The sequence below is a fragment of the Kwoniella shivajii genome, chromosome 6 (assembly GCF_035658355.1).
Source record: "Kwoniella shivajii chromosome 6, complete sequence".
Taxonomy (NCBI): domain Eukaryota; kingdom Fungi; phylum Basidiomycota; class Tremellomycetes; order Tremellales; family Cryptococcaceae; genus Kwoniella; species Kwoniella shivajii.
In genome coordinates, this window is record NC_085913.1 from 1,694,460 (window position 1) to 1,713,126 (window position 18,667).

At 42.6% G+C, this 18,667-nt stretch overlaps 7 protein-coding genes across 7 annotated transcripts; 4 read left to right on the forward strand and 3 right to left on the reverse strand.

The window, feature by feature from the left end:
* Window positions 1–411: 411 nt before the first annotated feature.
* On the forward strand, window positions 412–2,699 carry IL334_005086 (uncharacterized protein; the record flags this gene model as incomplete). Its single annotated transcript, XM_062936800.1, has 8 exons — window positions 412–687; window positions 784–999; window positions 1,116–1,234; window positions 1,339–1,520; window positions 1,598–1,893; window positions 1,985–2,224; window positions 2,288–2,315; window positions 2,392–2,699. 8 exons carry the CDS (start codon window positions 412–414, stop codon window positions 2,697–2,699), a joined length of 1,665 nt encoding a protein of 554 aa, XP_062792851.1.
* Window positions 2,700–3,150: 451 nt separating this feature from the next.
* On the forward strand, window positions 3,151–4,926 carry IL334_005087 (uncharacterized protein; the record flags this gene model as incomplete). The annotated part of the gene is made up of 6 exons (XM_062936801.1): window positions 3,151–3,343; window positions 3,504–3,637; window positions 3,732–3,925; window positions 4,019–4,113; window positions 4,198–4,408; window positions 4,485–4,926. 6 exons carry the CDS (start codon window positions 3,151–3,153, stop codon window positions 4,924–4,926), a joined length of 1,269 nt encoding a protein of 422 aa, XP_062792852.1.
* A 412-nt stretch (window positions 4,927–5,338) lies between these two features.
* IL334_005088 (uncharacterized protein) lies at window positions 5,339–8,424 on the reverse strand (the record flags this gene model as incomplete). The annotated part of the gene is made up of 9 exons (XM_062936802.1): window positions 5,339–5,692; window positions 5,799–5,956; window positions 6,016–6,065; window positions 6,129–6,246; window positions 6,405–6,866; window positions 6,986–7,418; window positions 7,529–8,124; window positions 8,198–8,225; window positions 8,359–8,424. 9 exons carry the CDS (start codon window positions 8,422–8,424, stop codon window positions 5,339–5,341), a joined length of 2,265 nt encoding a protein of 754 aa, XP_062792853.1.
* Window positions 8,425–9,027: 603 nt separating this feature from the next.
* IL334_005089 (uncharacterized protein) lies at window positions 9,028–10,708 on the reverse strand (the record flags this gene model as incomplete). Its single annotated transcript, XM_062936803.1, has 8 exons — window positions 9,028–9,196; window positions 9,294–9,512; window positions 9,569–9,782; window positions 9,853–9,884; window positions 9,946–10,305; window positions 10,380–10,421; window positions 10,482–10,559; window positions 10,626–10,708. 8 exons carry the CDS (start codon window positions 10,706–10,708, stop codon window positions 9,028–9,030), a joined length of 1,197 nt encoding a protein of 398 aa, XP_062792854.1.
* Window positions 10,709–11,307: 599 nt separating this feature from the next.
* IL334_005090 (uncharacterized protein) lies at window positions 11,308–12,782 on the forward strand (the record flags this gene model as incomplete). The annotated part of the gene is made up of 3 exons (XM_062936804.1): window positions 11,308–11,387; window positions 11,450–11,970; window positions 12,049–12,782. The coding sequence occupies 3 exons, from the start codon at window positions 11,308–11,310 to the stop codon at window positions 12,780–12,782; spliced, it is 1,335 nt and encodes a 444-aa protein (XP_062792855.1).
* A 306-nt stretch (window positions 12,783–13,088) lies between these two features.
* IL334_005091 (uncharacterized protein) lies at window positions 13,089–16,245 on the forward strand (the record flags this gene model as incomplete). The annotated part of the gene is made up of 10 exons (XM_062936805.1): window positions 13,089–13,193; window positions 13,264–13,293; window positions 13,353–13,358; window positions 13,430–13,509; window positions 13,578–14,827; window positions 14,872–14,953; window positions 15,002–15,100; window positions 15,146–15,610; window positions 15,668–16,008; window positions 16,064–16,245. 10 exons carry the CDS (start codon window positions 13,089–13,091, stop codon window positions 16,243–16,245), a joined length of 2,640 nt encoding a protein of 879 aa, XP_062792856.1.
* A 214-nt stretch (window positions 16,246–16,459) lies between these two features.
* IL334_005092 (uncharacterized protein) lies at window positions 16,460–17,749 on the reverse strand (the record flags this gene model as incomplete). Its single annotated transcript, XM_062936806.1, has 6 exons — window positions 16,460–16,732; window positions 16,798–16,977; window positions 17,037–17,141; window positions 17,203–17,412; window positions 17,500–17,588; window positions 17,647–17,749. The coding sequence occupies 6 exons, from the start codon at window positions 17,747–17,749 to the stop codon at window positions 16,460–16,462; spliced, it is 960 nt and encodes a 319-aa protein (XP_062792857.1).
* Window positions 17,750–18,667: the final 918 nt, after the last annotated feature.

An 18,667-nucleotide genomic window follows, 5' to 3' on the forward strand; every position in this document is an offset into this window, starting at 1 on the left:
GAATTGATTCATTCAGGTCTCAGAGGGAAAAAAACAATAAGGGACGAAAGGACTGTTCATTGAATATCCACCATCAGAAACAACATCAACATTAACAAAGAACAAAAAACAAATTTTCATTACTCTCCTCGTCTTGGTGTCTTCTCGTCTTCTTGGGAGTGCGTTGTCATCGGAAACAACAAGGTCTTCTCTCTTTCGTCAATCCAAGACATCTGAGAAAGAGGGGATTCATTTGCGTGACAGAATTAACAAGCAAAAGAAGACGACTCCGTATATCAATCTATTGTTTATAAACATTGAAAATAGGAAAATATCAATGTCCATCTGGACCACACATAGCCGCATTGATAACGAACATAAACATATCAACCTTAAGACTAAATATCACTGCACCCAATCTCAACACTCAGCATGTCAATAATCTTCGTGTCAGCAACAGTGATTACTGGAGATCCATCAATCGAACCATACGAAGCGGACGTCTTGATTTCCAACGGTAAAATACAACGTATAATCACACCGCCAAATGCAACTCCCTCTTCACAGCAAAAACAAGATGACAATATCAGGAGGATCGATTCTAAAGGATGGGTATTATCACCTGGATTCATAGACTTACATGCCCATTCAGATCTATATCTCTTGACTAATCCCGATCATGAAGCTAAGATAAGTCAAGGGTGTACGGTGAGTTCAGGTTCAGGTTCAGATTCAAATATTCCGAATAAAATGCACATAAATCATCATGCTGATCTCTACTTGTTATTCCCTTGCGATATCTAGACAGAAGTAATTGGACAAGATGGGATTTCATATTCACCTGTACATACTACGTCTCAATTAAAAGCTATAAGAGATCAAATCGCAGGATGGAATGGTAATCCTTCACCTGAAGATTATCCAGACATTGGTTTATTTGATTGGAGAACAGTAGGGGAATATTTAGATTGTTTGGAAAAGAACAAACCTGCTACGAACGTGGCTTATCTTGTCCCTCAAGTGAGTAACGATCTCGTGAATACATCCAACACTCTCAAAAAGGAGACTATCTTTTTGTGTGTTTTATTTCGAGCTGACGAGATGATTATTTCCGTTGCCGGTTCGTTATCTGTTAGGGAAATCTCCGATTGTTAGCATGTGGACCATGGGATCAATCTGCTTCTCAGGATGAGATTTCTAAACAACAAGACGAACTTAGGAAAGCAATGAAACAAGGTGCAGTAGGAATGTCAAGGTGAATACACGACTTCTCTTTCCCCTAATTGAGCTCTACCTTTGGAAAAGTTGCACGGAGAATACGCTGACATGAATCCCTCAATCCGCTTGCTCTGTTAAAAGTGGACTCACATATACTCCGGGGATGTACGCATCGACCTCTGAACTCGGTTCATTATGTGGTATTCTAGCGGAAGAATTTCCAGGTGCTTATTACGCACCTCATCATAGAAGTTATGGATTCAAAGCTATCGAGAGTTATGCGGAGATGTTGGGATTAGGAAGAATGACTGGATGTCCTATACGTGAGTTTGACCAGCCGAAATCCGTTCTTGTCCTCAATGGGTCCGAGCTGACATCTCATCCTCTGCACATCGATTAGATCTCACACATGCGACATTGAACTTCACTGAAAATAAAGGCAAAGCACCTTTATTGTTATCAATGATTGATTCAGCGCGTGAATCAGGTGTTGACGTTACGTTAGATACATACCCTTATCTACCTGGATGTACAACTCTAGCAGCTCTTTTACCTTCATGGGCAAGTGCGGGTGGACCCACTGAAACTCTCAAAAGATTGAAAGATGAGATGATAAGAGAGAAAATCAGAAGAGCCGTTGAAGAAACTGGCTGTGATGGTGGTCATGGTATACCAACCAATTGGGAAGAGATTCAGGTGAGTGAGAAAATCCAACGAACCTCCCCTCTAGTCATACTGGCATTTGAGAAATAGATTGGTTTCTGAGTCGTGATGTGATCAAATACAGATTGGTTCGACTACACACCCTTCAATAGCTCATTACTCAGGTAAAAGAGTAGCCGAAGTAGCAAGATCATTGAATCAACCACCCATTCAAGTTTTCTTCGAAGTGTTAGTGAAAGATCGTTTAGCGACAAGTTGTATAATGCATATTGGAAATGAAGAAAATGTGAGGGAAATCATGTGTCATCATACACATTGTTCAGGTAGTGATGCTATCTTACATGGTAAAGGGACTCATCCGAGGGTGAGTGTGATCGCGTCGATTTCAGCGAATCTTCGGCTGACCATCACTTTTACTTGTTCCTAGGCATATGGAACGTTCCCTCGGTTCTTAGGTCAGTCGTATCTCTCATGAGGTTGAGATTGAGTATTGAAATTGAAGCTGACAGCTTATATGATGTCCATTCACAGGACACTACTCTCGAGATCTCAATCTGCTTTCAATGTCAGAAATGATATCTCATCTCACCTCACGTCCAGCAAAGAGACTGGGTATTTATCCCAATAGAGGTTTAATCGCAGAAGGTTCAGCTGCGGATTTAGTTTTATTTGATCCTAAAACGATAAAAGATAGAGCAACTTATGAAGAACCTAAATTGAGAGCGGAAGGCCTAAGATTCGTTTTGATAAATGGTCAAATCGCGATGGATGAAGGTATCTTGAATGGATCAAGAGGAGGCAAGGTTCTAAGGAGAAGGGAAGGTGGTGAAGTATCCTAGGACGTATGAAGCTTGCTTTTGCATGAAGGGGGAAGAGAGAGGGAGAGGGAGAGCAATCAACGTATGCTGGATTGCTAGGACATTCGGACTCTATATCATATACATATATACTCAATTTGGTGCTCTGGATAGATTCGCTCGCCTTTATACTACATATTCTACTTAACCTTTCAAATGCATACTTGCAACATTCCCGAATTTCCCCACTCTACAATGTATCATGGTATCTCCCCCACTTTGACCATTGCGTATCCAAAAATGCGGTTAAAACGACGGTCCGACCGAGAATTCACCGATGTGATAACACGAGTTTTGCTTCTTTCTTGGTATACTCGTATTCCTTTATTATCATCTTTACTTCTGTCTTTTGACCAAGTCGAATGATCAAGACGGGGACATCCATCTATTCGATAGACATATCAGATCCATACTCTCACATACATACGCAAAGATGACATCAACATATACGTCGTTATACGCTCTTCCTTCTAAACAATCACTTGAAAGTGAATTCATTGGTAAAAAAATCGATCAACTTCGTACTCCAGCATTAATAGTTGATAGAAGTAAATTCAAGAAGAATTGTGAGGATGTTACGAGGAAGACCAAGGAGCGAGGTATGGCTTTTAGGGCTCATGTCAAGAGTGAGTTCTGTTCTATCGTCTTCAGCTGGGGGGGTTTGGTATTTTCCTCTCAAGTCGAACTAGGACGAAGATATCCTGTGTGTCGAAGGGGATAAATTCGACCAAGAGAAAATCAGAAGAAAGGATATAAACTTACTTTTATTGAAAACTCTTCCGATAGCACATAAAACTACAGAGGGTACGAGAATACAAGTTCAAGCTGCAGGTGGAGTAAAGTCCACAATCTGTTCAACCATGATTGAATTATGGAAAATTATACAAGATGGTTTAGTAGAAGAGGGATTAGTGGATGATGTGAGTGATAAGCCATCCCTGGTTCAATTTATATGAGCGGTTACCTTATTTCTCGGCCAAGGGCTAATGTTTAAAACTTGTCTATCGACCTTAGATACTCTATTCAATGCCTGTAGGCGAAGATAAAATCGCTGATTTGAATAGCGCCCAAGAAAGGATCGGCTCGAAAGGAGTCATTCGATTGATGGTTGATCATCCTGAACAAGTGAATCTTTTAACGAAATATAATAAGTCAAATGGCAGATCTCAAAAATGGAGTGTTTTCGTCAAAGTCGACGGAGGTGGTAGGTGAGTTACACCACACCCTATCACCTTGATTACCGTTAAAGGCGTAGTGCGAATGATACGATGCAGGGCTGATTCGAGTTATTGATTGGATAGACGAGCTGGTGTCCCTCCTCAAAGTGATCAATTGAAAGATGTAGTAAAAGCTGTTTTATCTTCTGATCAAGTGGAGATCTTTGGATTCTATTCACGTAAGTTGAATATCTCTTCCTTCCGTCATTCCTACAAATGGAATAGGGTTAAACTCATACTATTTTTTCGGTGTATAATCGCAGACTTCGGTCAATCCTACGCTTCCGATTCACTTTCAAAAGGATCATCCTATTTCGAAGGCGAGATAGATTGTGTTCAATCAGCAGCTAAAGTAGCCAGGGAATTGGGCGCGAAAGGAGATTGGATATTGTCTGTCGGTGCAACTCCGACTGCACATGCGGCTGTTTTGGAGGCAGAGAATGCTCACGGTGGTTTAGAAGGAGAACTTGAGCTGTAAGTGACATTATAATTCGACCATAGCCCATAGTGAGAGTTAGCTAAATACATCGCCTACTGTCGATTCTTGTAGCCACGCGGGATGTTATTGTATGTGTGATTTACAACAACACGCAACATCAATGGTATCAGAATCACAACTCGCTCTGACAGTAGTAGCCAAGGTCGTATCTGTGTATCCTCATAGAAGGGAAGCGATGTGTGATGCAGGAGCGATAGCAGTATCGAAAGATACAGGTCGATATCCTGGGTTCGGTAGAGTCATCTCACCTGATCATGCTAGATTATGGGATTTGGGTAGAATATCACAAGAACATGGAACGTTAATTCATCGTCCAGGATCAGAAAATGAATTTGCCGAATCAAATGAATTGAAAATTGGTGAAACGGTTAGAATAGTTCCTCAACATGCTTGTTTAGTATGCGCTTCTTTCCCTTGGATATATGTTGTCGATGAACAATCTGGAAAAGGTGAAGAGGTCGTAGATGTTTGGGTACCTTGGAAGGGTTGGTAGTACGTTATGTCAATCAGAGTAGATGGAATTTAGTCGTTCCATTGAACAGTCAGTCTCATACTCGGGGTTGAAACCTTATATGCATATTTCCAAATGTCGAAATATACATTTTCCCTTTGATGTCTCTTTTAATGTATACAATTTCCAGATAAAATATCTGCAAATCCAGCCGAAGTGGCCTTTTTTTGCCTGAGACGTCTTTTTTTACAACTATATACAACTCTTCAGTATTCTACTGACTCAGATACAAAGTGATATCTTTTCTTGAGCAGATACCAAAATCAAACCACTGCCCTTAAAAAGAGCGTTTTTTCCAAGCACCAATTGATCAAGGAATGAATGATGGAAAGATCCCCCGAAGTTCCACACCTTTTCCCAAGTATCTCTCAACTTCGTTCTGAACCTTTAGAGACTAGGATTTCCCGGATTTCCTTTGACTCATCAATCTACTCAATAGCTGACCGTTATCCCGTTCCAAATCTTGTCCTTTATTTAATTTCTCACAAACGACTTCCAACAAATCCCTCAATTGATCATTCTGAATTCCATCTAGTTTCCCTTGAGTGTTCAATATTTTATCTAACCATGAGGTGATTATTCTCTGTTTTTCTTGTTCCTTTTGAGTATTGTTATTCGTATTATTATTGTTATTGTCATTGTTGAACAAAAATGATAATTGGGGAGATGTTCGATGAGGTGGTGGAATCGAGTGTTCATTCTGAGAATTTGAATTGGATAAACTCGTAGTGTAACCCCATAAGACCAGCTAAAATGATGAATATGAAGTGAGCAGAAGATTCCTGTCTGTCAATCTCTTCCTTCCCCTCTGTTGAAGTATATTGTTATATACGGTCTGATGTCCAGGAACTCACAGTCGTGTTAAATATCGCCCAAGAAGAGTACAATCCCCATTCGCTAAATAACGCTTGACGAAGGTATCTGACAGATTGCCAAACGCAAGTCCACGCATCGTCGGTTTTAGCCCAAAGCTTAAGTCTTCTTTTCGCATCTGAATACTGTCGTGGTCCAACTACAATCAAAAGATGACGGTTAGCAGGATTGAAGTCGACTTATCTGTACACGACTCACTTGATGCACCACAGAAAGTGATCGCTCCAGCAGCGACATGTAACATGGGTCTGGAACGCTGAATTGTCAGTTGATGATAATTAAGCGCAATCAGAACATGTCTAGCAGCTTACATATCACTTAAAACAGATATGATGCAGATCGCAAATGTATCTCTCATATCTCTTGATTCTACTGTTGCGCTCATGTGCATGACCGCCGATTCATAGGCTGCTCGTAGCTGGATCACAGCTGCAAAGAGCTTTTCGTCAGCATTGTTACACAGATATCTAGCACGACTTGTCAAACGTGAAAAAGCTGGCGAAAGGTTGAAGTAACAGTGAGGTGATAGGGTGTATAGAACCGTCAAAATTTATGAGTAGCGGTATATGATTCAATTGTAGACGTACCGTTGAAAACAATCGATCTCCAATGTTTTGTACCTTCCCTAAATCTGATACCCATTCCACCTCTTGTCCTACAATCCCAAGCGATTGCGATGAGACCGATCAAGACCATTTGTGTAGTCAGACTATTATCTAAATCCACTTTGAATAGGAATTTATGTTCCTCAGAAAGAGCAGACATTATAGCTGAAGAATAACCTTCTGCAACTACGGTTACGGTAAATTCGGGATGTAATCCAGGTAAATAACCTGATTTTGAATGTTTTGGTTTCGTGGTTGGTGTATTAGGTGTGATTTGTCGGATTTTCATCCATTCGGAAGCTGTTGCAGCTTCCCATTGCGATCGTGGACATGGCAAGTTCAAATTATGAGCGAAAATTGATAATTGTCTTGAACAATGTTGGTTCCAAAATGCAGATAATTGCGTGTCAATGAGTAAAACGCAGTATGCTGATCGCCGTCGTTCTGTGATCCGCAATCAAGTCAGCGAAAGGTTCCATTCCTTTCACCTAATATACGAGACTGTACAGTATGCCTAATGTCTGTTCGTGAAACCTTGAAACATATCAAGCTCGACCACTCACCTTCTTCCTTGGCCCAAGCTGTCCAAGCTTCTTCCTGTTGAGCCTCTGAATCCGGCTTACCTAAAACTCCTATTCCTTTCTTCCTCGAGTGAGCAACCATGATAGGCCACATGCATTGAGCCACAAACTGACTCTCTTCCGTTCCGTACCAAGTATCATGTACATGACAGAGAGTGAAGGCTTGTAGGGTTGTAATTGGCATATCCAATCCACATTCTTGCACTAAGATGCCTCGTATCTTCTGCACCATTTTCGAAAAGTCCCTCTTAGGATTGATATAGAATGATCCTGTTATGACCATCATGAGGGTTAGTTCATCAGGAGCCGTGTTGATATCGAATGTTGCGCGATGGATGAAAGGGAAGGTGGAAGCGGTCTTTGTCCAGTAGTTGGTAAGCGAGTCGATTACAAAAGGTAAGGGGACGTCAAATTCCTAGATCAGATGAAACCAAGTACCACAGTCAGCAGGAATCACATAAGGTATTTCATTTAGCAATTTAGCATCAAATAAAGAAAAGCAAAGGTTGAGGTAGGGTGACTCACAGGAAAATTTGTGCGTAATCTACTCAATAAGGCTTCAGTCACTATATAATCCTGAGGTATGGATTGGAAAATCATCTGTTGGCCTCGTTCGGCTGATTGAGGTTGTAATCTTGGAGGTTGTTGACTTGTCAAATCCCAAGTCGAACTCGATATTATGGGTTCATTGAACGGAGGTGCTAAACTTTCATGTAATAATGCTTCCCATTGTTCAGGTGCCCAAAGACCAAATCCGAAATCAGATATGAAATCACCATTGTTGACATATCCACTGTCCAGTCCCATGGGAGTGAACGTAGGTGCCGATACGATATTATTACCGTTGGTGACGCTTGGGCCGATCGTATTGAACTGCGGTGTGATAGAAGAAGAAGATGTTGTCGTTGTAGATGTAGTTGGATGAGGAAAATGTGTAGAAACAGTTGATAAAGGTGGTTCACGTTGATCATCTGATGCTTCACTTGTACGTCTTCTTTTACTTGGAGTTGAATTTTGATAAGCTTCATCTCCACATATATTCCTCCTCTCATGTCTTTGTAACAAGTCAAGTCGTTTAAAAGGTCTATGACATTTCACACAATTGAAAGTCTCCGTAGAATCTACACAATTGTCAAAGCGGTATAAGCATGGACAGCACCTAGATGAAAAGATAGCAAGACAAAGAGAACGTACGATTGGCTGCATGTCTTTGAAGATGGTCCTGTCGAGGATGGAATAGGTGGTGGACGTCAATCATGCGTATTGTGTATGGTTGCAATGTATGCGGCGAGTGGGGGTTTTTCTCAGAGTGGGGGAAGGAATGTTTATGTTGACGCGTTTCAGCTTTTACTCACCTTTCGAGTGAAAGTCTTTGAGCATCCGTGATGAACACACTTGAAGCTGCTCGGCCCGGGATCCATATCTCAGTTTGACTGGCAATATACCAGAAGCAAGATAGAAAGGATATGAACTGTGGGAAGAGTTGAGAACAGGGGGTGATGAAGTGCAATTGTTGATGAGTGGGGGGGGTTTTATCGTTTAACTTGTAAAACTTGCTTCTTTTGAATGTTATTTTGGTTCCGCGCTGTTTTTTGTCCTCTCATGATTCTCTAATTCCAATTGTCATATCATGAACAGCATCGGCACTCATGCTGATGGAACCATGCATGTGCATCATGAACGACAAATGTCCGTTGATCGTGCGTGGAAGTGACATGTTGAGGGTCGCAGGGTCAGTGCATGCGGTTAGATGAAAACACACGGGAATGAGGCGGCGGAGATGATGATGGTGATGGTAGTAAAGGCAATGGTAAGATCACAAACTTTAATCAACATTCTGACCTGAGTCTTCTGGGGCTTTCACCTTGGCGGCAGTCATGTCACTGTGTGTATGCTTTGTGATCTCCATCTGCGGGGAAGTACCTGGCGCTAAAGTCTATGATCTTATAGTACATGCGATACATAACACACACACACACAAATGTTGTCTAAGGGTCTGAATCTATATAATCAATGATTGATGATCAATCTGCAAGTTGACCTCTGAGACGATCTGTTACAGAAGCGAACTCTCTCGTTGGGAAAGTTGTATATCCGACTTCATTATCTTCGAACGGACCATAAAATCTTGTTCTATCCCATTTAAATAATGGTTGACCACTTTGAAGTCTAACGATTAAATCCGGATTGGCCCTGAAGAAAGAGACGCATCGACATTCATCTATCAGCGATAATTCCACGAAGATGCCCAAGGGCACGGACCAAGTCTCCTAGGAACAGATGGACTTACACGAAATATCTCCCGAAAGCAACTAAATCAGAAGTACCGTTCTTAATACCTTCATGTAAATTATCAGGTCCGAATCCACCTGCAGTCATGAGTGGAGTTGAACCCAATGCTTTTCTAAAAGGTTTCAATGATATTTCACCATTTATTGACATTTCTTCTAGAGCGATTTGTTTTTCTGATGCAGATTTGAATTCGTCAAATCTAGGTTCAATCAAATGACTGATTGTAACATATTCATGGTAAGTCCCGGAGTTTTATAAAGAGAGAAGACTTACACATAAGCTAAACCGAATTTACTCAATTCCTGACATAAATAAGTCCATTGCTCTAGTCTTTTCTCGCCGTAAGTCTGATTGAACAAACCAAAAGGTGTTAATCGAACAGCTACTCTTCCAGAACCAATGGCTGCACAAAGCTTTTCCACAGTTTCCACTGTGAATCGACATCTCTTTTCCATTGATCCACCATATTCATCTACTCTGGTATTGACTGAGAGAATGAGACACGTTAACTAAATCGTCGCGAAAACACGAATGCGTACGGAGAGGAAGGTACTTACTATTGCTGTGGTGAAATTGATCAAATAGGTATCTATTGCAATTCTGATTGTCAACTTCCCATCATATAACCCAAGCTGGGAATGTGAACGTACCCATTTCCAGCATGTATTTCAATGCCATCAAATCCAATCTCCCTAGCTTTTATAGCAGCTATTACGAAATCATCCTGAGTTTGTTCTATATCTGCTTTAGTCATTTCTTTAGGTACTTCAAAAGGTCTCGCAGGGAAACCTGCCCAAGCGAAATCACCTTCTAGTGGAGTGGGTGAACTTGATTCTGGAAGTTGTCCTGTTAACCCGGAATGAGTATTTCGTCCTTGATGCCATAGTTGTGAGAAGAATTTGCCTCCTTTGGAATGAACAGCTTCGACAATCGGTTTCCAAGTATCTTGTTGTTCTGATGTAAACCATCCTGGAATACCTGGTACCCCGGATGCTCTCAACGATACTGGTCTAAACCGATTTGGTAGATATCAGCTCATTTTCGTCCCTTTTGAAAGCTATACAGCAAGTGCAGAGAATCTTACGTGGCTTCGGTGATTAGCAAACCACCAGGAGTAGCACGTTGCCTGTGGAAACGATACGTCAGACACGAGAACTCAGGTGGCAAGTAACAAGAAGGGACTCACTCATAATACTCTTTCATCATATCATTAGGAACCCATGTAGAAGGGTGCTTCTCCGATTTGGTGCCTCTATTACGGGTCCTGAATAGTTTGGTGGTAGACATATCAGTAATGTACCTGCAATGGACCATCAGACACTGTACTTACAATGGGGCGAGCACTACTCGATGAGACAACTCGATATCGCCAAGCTGAAATGGACTCCATGCATCGGTTTGCGTGATGGTCATTGTCAACGTCTCCTTGTCAAGGTGTTATAGATCTGTGATGTACTGAGGGAATTGGGGAGCTTGTAATTATATAGCTATATCGGTGAAATTGGAAAGTTCGTAAAAAATGTGAGTACCGACGAAAAGAGGTTGACAGCGGGACTGAATACTAAGTCACTCGGAAAGTTCAGGTGCCAGAGTGTACGAATAAGATCCTGACGACTTTGTTCGCTCTGTCTCTGGGGATGATGTGGTGTTGCTGAAGTCCAGGCGTGTTTTTGAAAAGGATGAACATTCTGTTGATAAGTGACTCAGCAATGTTAACAACGTCCCGGGAATTGAAACAGAGATAAGCTCAGGTACGACGTGATCGGAATTTAAGTTCCTTTCGGAATGGTTATTTGTCCGGGCTGAATCTCGTTCCGATACAACCACGAAATGAAAGATTGCAAGATAGGCGCTTGGGTAAAATCCTGGTCTGATTGGACGCATGCATACATGCTTCAAAGGATGACTCAGAGGAGAAGGTAACTATATCAATAAACATCAGGAAGATAGACCTGATCACTTCAGTCTCATCAACATCGCCCCCAAGTTCCTCCATAAAACAGCTAATAAACATGTCACAAGATCTATGTAAACTCTCAGCTGTCGAAGTCGCCAAATTGACACGGTCAGGTCAACTCAAGGTTGAAGACTAGTAGGTCCATCTTCTTATCTTCTCCTGAGAGAACTCCCTGCTCATCACTCTGTTCCCAATAGTGCCAAAGCCCTAATTGCAAGAGTGGAAGGGCGTGATCCTGTGGTCCACGCTTGGGCATATTTTAATCCAGAAGTCATCCTGAAATCAGCTCGAGCACTCGATGCATTACCCAAAGAGAAGAGGGGTCCACTTCACGGTGTAGCTGTAGGAGTCAAAGATGTCATTTACACCAAAGACATGCCTACTCAACAATATTCACCCATCTACAAAGATGATCATCCTCAGCTCGACGCTGCAGTAGTCTTGTCACTTCGATCAATGGGAGCTTTAATTTTCGGTAAAACTCACACGACGGAATTTGCTACTTGTCAAAAAGGTCCTCCTACATGCAATCCCCATGATCCATCTAGAACAGCCGGGGGAAGTTCTTCTGGTTCAGGCGCCGCTGTTGGCGATTTCCAAGTTCCACTAGCACTAGGAACCCAGACCGGAGGAAGCACAATCCGACCAGCTTCTTACAATGGTGTTTACGCTTTAAAGCCAACTTGGAATGCTATCTCTAGAGAAGGATTGAAAGTCTGTGAGTTGAAACACAATATCTGTAGCAATAAATGTCCAAGTGATGAAGAGAAGCGCTTGTGCTGATGAAGCGGTTTAGACTCCCTCACATGCGATACAGTCGGTCTGTATTCCAGAAGTATCGAAGATCTGGAGCTTCTATGCGAGATTTTCAATTTAGTCGATGACAATCCACCACCAAGTACACCGTTATCATTAGCTGGAGCCAAATTTGGGTTCGTCAAAACACACGTTTGGTCTAAAGCTGAACCGTCCGTCATTGATATATGGGGGAAAGCAAAAGAATTTTTGACTGAAGCTGGAGCTGAAGTTGAAGAAGTTGAATTGCCTAAAGTTTTCGATAATATGACTACATGGCATAGGAATATATTGCACATGGAAGGATATTCATCTTTCCATGGTGATTACCTTAGTTCACCAGAACAATTGGATCCATGGGTAATCAAACATGCTGTCAATGAAGGCAAGACGACACGAAAAGAGCATTTGGAATCGTTGGATGAAATTGCAAAATTACGTCCTGTTGTAGACTCAATTGCATCAAAATATACAGCTTTGATAACTCCTAGTGTTACTGGTGAACCTCCCATTTTGGAAGAACCATTGAGATTCACCGGTGACGCTTCATTCAATTTGATGTGGACTGTACTTCATTTACCTGTGATCAATATCCCAGGTTTCAAAGGTCCAAACGGTTTGCCTATAGGTTTGTCTCTGATCGCACCACGTTATCATGAGCAAGACCTGTTAAGGACTTCTCATGCTGTAGCCGAGACTTTTGCCAAAGGCGGTTGGAAACTTCAACAGGGGTGATTGAGAAATACATGGACCTATATACGATTAAACTAGATATGCATGCATCAGTGATTGCTCAATAAACCTGCTCGTCCGATTTCAGCGGTACACCTGTATTTGAGGGAGGCCAGGCCGTGATGTGAAGTGGTCATCCAATCAAGGCGCGGAACCAAACACAGGGTAGAACAAATAGTATTTTCCTTATCTCTTCTTCTTTCTCGGGATGAAGAAACTCGTGTCGACTTCGTTCATCCGACTTGTATTCACTCACTCCAATCCCATCGACCTGTCATCTGGTGGATCACAACAGGATTAGCAGAGTGCATGGAAGCTACGTCTCGAGCAACATCTTCTATGGCTGGACGGCGAAGACCTAGACCACATAGTTATACAACGCAGGCATGCGAACGTTGTAGGAATCGTAAGCAGGTATGTTTCTAAACGGCTAAGGGCATCCGTCTTGTCGTCCAGCTTACCAATCATGCGGGTATGTCTTTAGAGGTGTGTGATAGGTGAGAAGGATGGCAAAGTGAGTGAACATCGCTCCAAGTTGCGTTCATCGAGCTAATATCAGCTTGGTATCGGTAGACTTGTGTACGTAATCCTCATCAATCTTCCTTGTTTACCTCACCAACTGACAATCCAATACTCACTTGAATGCACAGAGGAATTGCATAGAAAGTAGATCAGAATGTACGTTTAGCAGAGCATATGAGAATGCGGCAAAGCGGAGTAGAGGAGAATCGTGAGTCCTTCTTGCTGTCATTGCCAGCTTGACAGGACTCGCATCTGACAATACAGCTGGTTTGTCAGTCACGTATCCGTCAACACGATCGGGGAAGACTCGTCAGACATACCAGAGTATCTGGGCTCTGGATTATCAAATGTACCCAGTAGATCAGTAACGAAACCGATGTCAGCTCCACTTGTTGCAGATACCCAATCTCAACATATCCCATTATCTCCCCATTTTGCATCCACCCATGTACATTCAGGTAACCTGAATTTCGATCGAAACCCTTCTTCGACAGCGAATCATCCTACTTCCACATTCACAGATTCATTCCCACCTGGCCTTGACCTGCAGAATTGGATGTTATCCTTAGACGATCAGAGCCGACCTGGCTTGCAATCACCACCACAAGGATCACAAATACAGCAACATGCTCAAACACAATATCTTCAGTCCCTTCCTTCTTATCCCAGGGGGAGCCCTCCCTTGGGTGAGCCTTCACTGCTTCCTCAGTCTCGACCACCTCATTTAGTTCAGCCTTACTCTGTTGTAGATCTACAAGCACCGCAGATGCCCTCTGCGGACGCAGACTCGACGGCCCAAAACATACAACCATCATCTTTTTCGTCTTTTGATCATACCCAATCCCTACCAGCCGCCGCCACAGATACTTTTACCCATCCTCCTCCTCCAGCTGTTCGACCTGGATTGCCAAGTCGACTACCCACATCCCCAGGTAGCGAGCTGCACAGTGAAGAATCTCTGGAAGATGCAGCTAAGGGATTAGCTATGATATCTTTAGAAGCTGCTGCTGAACCGCACTATGTCGGAGAGTCCTCTGGATCTCTCTGGAGAAGCGTAATTGCCGGAGGAATGCATTCTCAGACACAACAGCTTGATGGATTAAGAAGGGGGATACACTCAACCCATCGACAGGTGTCTTCAGCTTCGGCTCAACATCAACAAGGTGAACCATCCATCGCCGTCATACGACAAATTGTTCAGCGACCTATACCCATCGACACGGCAAATTCACTTCTAGAGACGGTGTTCAGACATCTTCATCCTCGTTACCCTTTCATGGATTGGGTAACCTTCGAGCACCAATGGGAAAGAAGGGATGAGATCTTATCTGAGGTAGGACAAGGAGTCTTTTTGGACAGAGCATCTTCTACGGCAGCCTTCTTTATCCTGATGATACTTGCCGTTGGGGCTCAATTGTGTAAAGAACGTCCAATATCTGGCTTGCTCCGACCTGAAGATTACTACAACTTAGCAGCACCTTATCTGAGTGTTATCGTTACTTTGCATAACCTTCCCAATATACAAGGTAAGGTCGGGGCGTGCAGCAATTGAGCTAATGTGGTCTCTTAGGCTTGCTTCTCCTGGCGGTCTACTCTTTACGTGACAGCAAAGGTCCATCTGTATGGTACCTATCCGGCGTCACACTGAGACTGTAAGTGGCATGCTATTCACCGACGATTGCGTCGCTGATTTTGTCCAGATGCGTTGGTATGGGTTTGCATCGGAACGCTGCTGGTTGGGCAGTGCGGTCAATGACGAAGTATGAGATTGAAATGCGAAAGCGAGTATTTTGGTCTTGGTAAGTCTCATCCAGAGGCGGCACAAGGAGTCAAACTCACCGCAGTACTAGCTATACTCTTGACCGTATGATGTCATTGTTATTGGGGCGGCCACCTGGTATTTCCGATGATGATTTCGACGTCGACCTTCCTGAACTATGTGATCCTATCGAAAAGCCAAAACTGGAAATACTGCAACTTGGCTCCATGGCATCAGCGATCCACCACATCAAATTAAAACGAATCGAGAGTCGTATTCAACGGTCCATATATAGTATAAATCGTAAAGGTCAAGCTACTGATTACTGGGAGATGCTGAACTCAATGGATGAATGGGAACGGACTATACCGATCGAGGCATCTTCCAATACATATTGGATGGCTCCCAGTTGCTCTAGCGATTGGTTCCTCTTGAAAGGCGTGGAAGCGAGATTGCACTTACTCAGACCTCTATGTGCTGAAGGCCAAAAAGCTGGAGCCGTTTTTGTTACTCATTTGGCCAAGAATGCTGCTAGAGGCTGTGACATACAGTGAGTTCCATCTTCTCGTTCATGTGGAGCATATCATCTGAAGCCCTTTCACATTAGAAAACGGATGCATCAACAGGGACAACCAATGTCAAACGCTTCAGCTCATTCAGCTTTTATCTGCGGTCTCGCCCTACTATACGCTGTCTTTTTACAACCGAAAGTTCTACCTCTCAAAGACGTTTTTCAGGCCATCAAATCTACGTCTAATACACTTTTTGCATATACACAACATGCTCATTCAGCTGAAGTTCTGTACGACGTATTTGAGGATCTATCTTCGGCGTGTATCGAGCATGTCAGCAAGCACGAGACAAAGGAGGTCTCTAACAGTCAACATGATCCGTTACCTTCTGTAGATGAATGGCAGAAAGCCTCTTCCGAAGCGACGAGCAATATTGGTGAGTAGTGTTGGCTGTAGACAACGGTTGTGAATGCTCATATGACTCCCGATAGATCCGACGATTGCAGGAGAGTACGTCAACCTGTTACAAACGCTAGGTATCACGATGGGTGTGGATCGCCCGGATCAAGCCCCTTATACAGAGCCTCTATGGGACTTGGCCGCCTTTACTCCTGGGAATTTGATGACCTTCAATGACATTGAATACAATGGGCAAGCAACAAATATGGCTTAGTGAGTAGACAGCTTGATCAAAGCGGTGCTTCTCCATACTGTGATTGCTATAAAAAGAGGAAGATCACACACCAAGACAATATTCAATGAAACGTTTGCAAACGCGTGTAAAGTATATCATTGGCTCATAGAGATAGATGTGCTTAAGCAGTATACATTCTGTTGTTATATATCCTACTATAATGTTATCTATGTCATTTTTTACCAAGATTGTATCAAGCTTTTGGAGGGTATGTTTCGACCCAGTGACGAGCAATTTGTTCTCTTGTCGCGAACCAAACGTCATCGAAGGATGAAAAGTGTTCTACCATCCTCTTCAAAGCTTGGAATCTTCCTGGACGACCAATCCATCTTGAATGTAATGCTACGGTGATATAAGCACTTTTACCTTCAAGACCTTCGTCTCGAATAGTAGTAAAAGCGTTTATACAATGTTGTGCAAAAGCATCATCAGATCCCATCTGACCTTGCCAGAATTTGAAGTCGTTCTGAACGGACAATCAGATCATTGTCAGTTCCACTTCGAAACTCAGGTTTACATGATATCACTTACACAATCTAAACTGTATGGCATCATTACGATTGATTCACCTTCTTTACCTCCTGGCATAACGGTGTAGTAAGGTAAATCATCGGCGTAGGTATCAGCCCAATAGAGTAGTTCGTGACCCAGTTCCTTGTAGACTTTGGCAACAAGTGGAAGTGATCGATCAGATGGTCTTCCGTAGAACCACTATCAACAAATGTGTGTCAATCCCTGGCTCTGAGAAAAGGAAGGTAGGGAAGGCTTACTCCAACTGGAACTTTACCAGAAGGTGAAGTGGTTTTGTACGCATTTACAGCCTTTCTAATGTATTCTTCTTCCTCTTCTGCGGTAGTGCCGGTATAAGGTTTCCACTAAAGTTTTTTTCAGAAAGTCAGCAATTATCATAAGCAGTAAGACCTGAGTTATACTGACCTTGTAGCAATGAGAGGCAACTTCATGGCCATTCTCTTCTGCGTATTTAGCGACAGCAGGATTCCGCTCGAAAGCTCTACCAACAGCATAAAAAGTGATTGGAATATCATGTTTCTTAAACAATTTCATGATTCGCCAAATTGCAGCTCTTGAACCGTAATCGAATTGAGACTCAGTAGCTGGGTCTCGCTTTCCGAGTTCGGCAGTCAACTTATCAATGGAAAAAAAAAAAAAAAACAGAACAAGTTAGATTAGATTCATAAGACGTTGTCAGGCAATGATCATGGGAGAACACACCTGAGAGCCAAATTCATGGAGAACAGTCTCGGCATGTTCATCACCATCTTCGACACTTCTCTCACCACCTTCTTCATGGTTGAGTACGACTAAGCGTACGTTCATTAGCGACGGCTGATGTAATAACAAGGATGGAAGTTGACTTACAGTTGACAGCGATCTTGGCGCCTTTAGGCCATTTGGCATCTGGTCTATCGGGACCATAACCATAAAGGTCACGTTTCATCCAAGCGTCATCGAATTGAGCCATCTTGAATTTCTAGCCTAGTATGTATGTGGTATGAATTCAGATTATTACAAGTATACTGACCTATGATCTAAGAATATGAAAGCAGTTGAGGAAGCTTAAAGGTAGCAAATACTGTCACCATTCCTTTTAACGTATCCATACTTGCTGTAAATACCTTATCTACCGGTGCGAAGAATTGTATCGTCAACAAACTCATTCCCGAGAGTCTAGTGCATCCAGTGTCGGAAATTGTCAGCTACTCTAGATGATCGGAACAGTCTTATCAATTCCGACAACTGGAAATCTGAGATGGAAGTTCGAAAAGATTATCCAATCAAAAGACGACTTCATCGGCGGAGCGACGTATGGCACTAGAACAGTCTCACCGATCGCACGCCGTAATGTCCAAGAATAACTCCCTTCCACAATCTCCTGTCACTGGCTTTCGTGACTCTGATTTTACGTCTCCCCGCGTGGTCTCGTCTGCTGCAAACACGAAATTCTGCTAAAGACAATACGTAATGCGATACATTCCCTGGTGACTCTCAGTAAATCACTGCTCATAGTACTGGATAAACATGTATTTCCAAAGTTGCATGAATGGACCAAGTTCGTTATGTCTTGGCTTTAGGTACCTTACAAACGCAGTGAAGGGCTGATGTGCCAAAACCTACTGAACAGTGTGATCTGCAAGATCCACTGTGAAATTGCTGCTAGGGCAGAGTTCAGTGTCTGGCGTAAACCAGTTGCGAAGGAGAAAGTCACGAATGCTTGAATTACATAGACTTCAAAATGCTTCCAAGAAGCTCTGATCAGATGAAAATACACTGTCTCGCTCACTGTATCATAATTGCATAAAATCTATACAAAGGTTTCATGACTATGAATCTATAAAAAGAGCCTTAATCCACAAATCAAGCGGAATTATATCTACGGGGC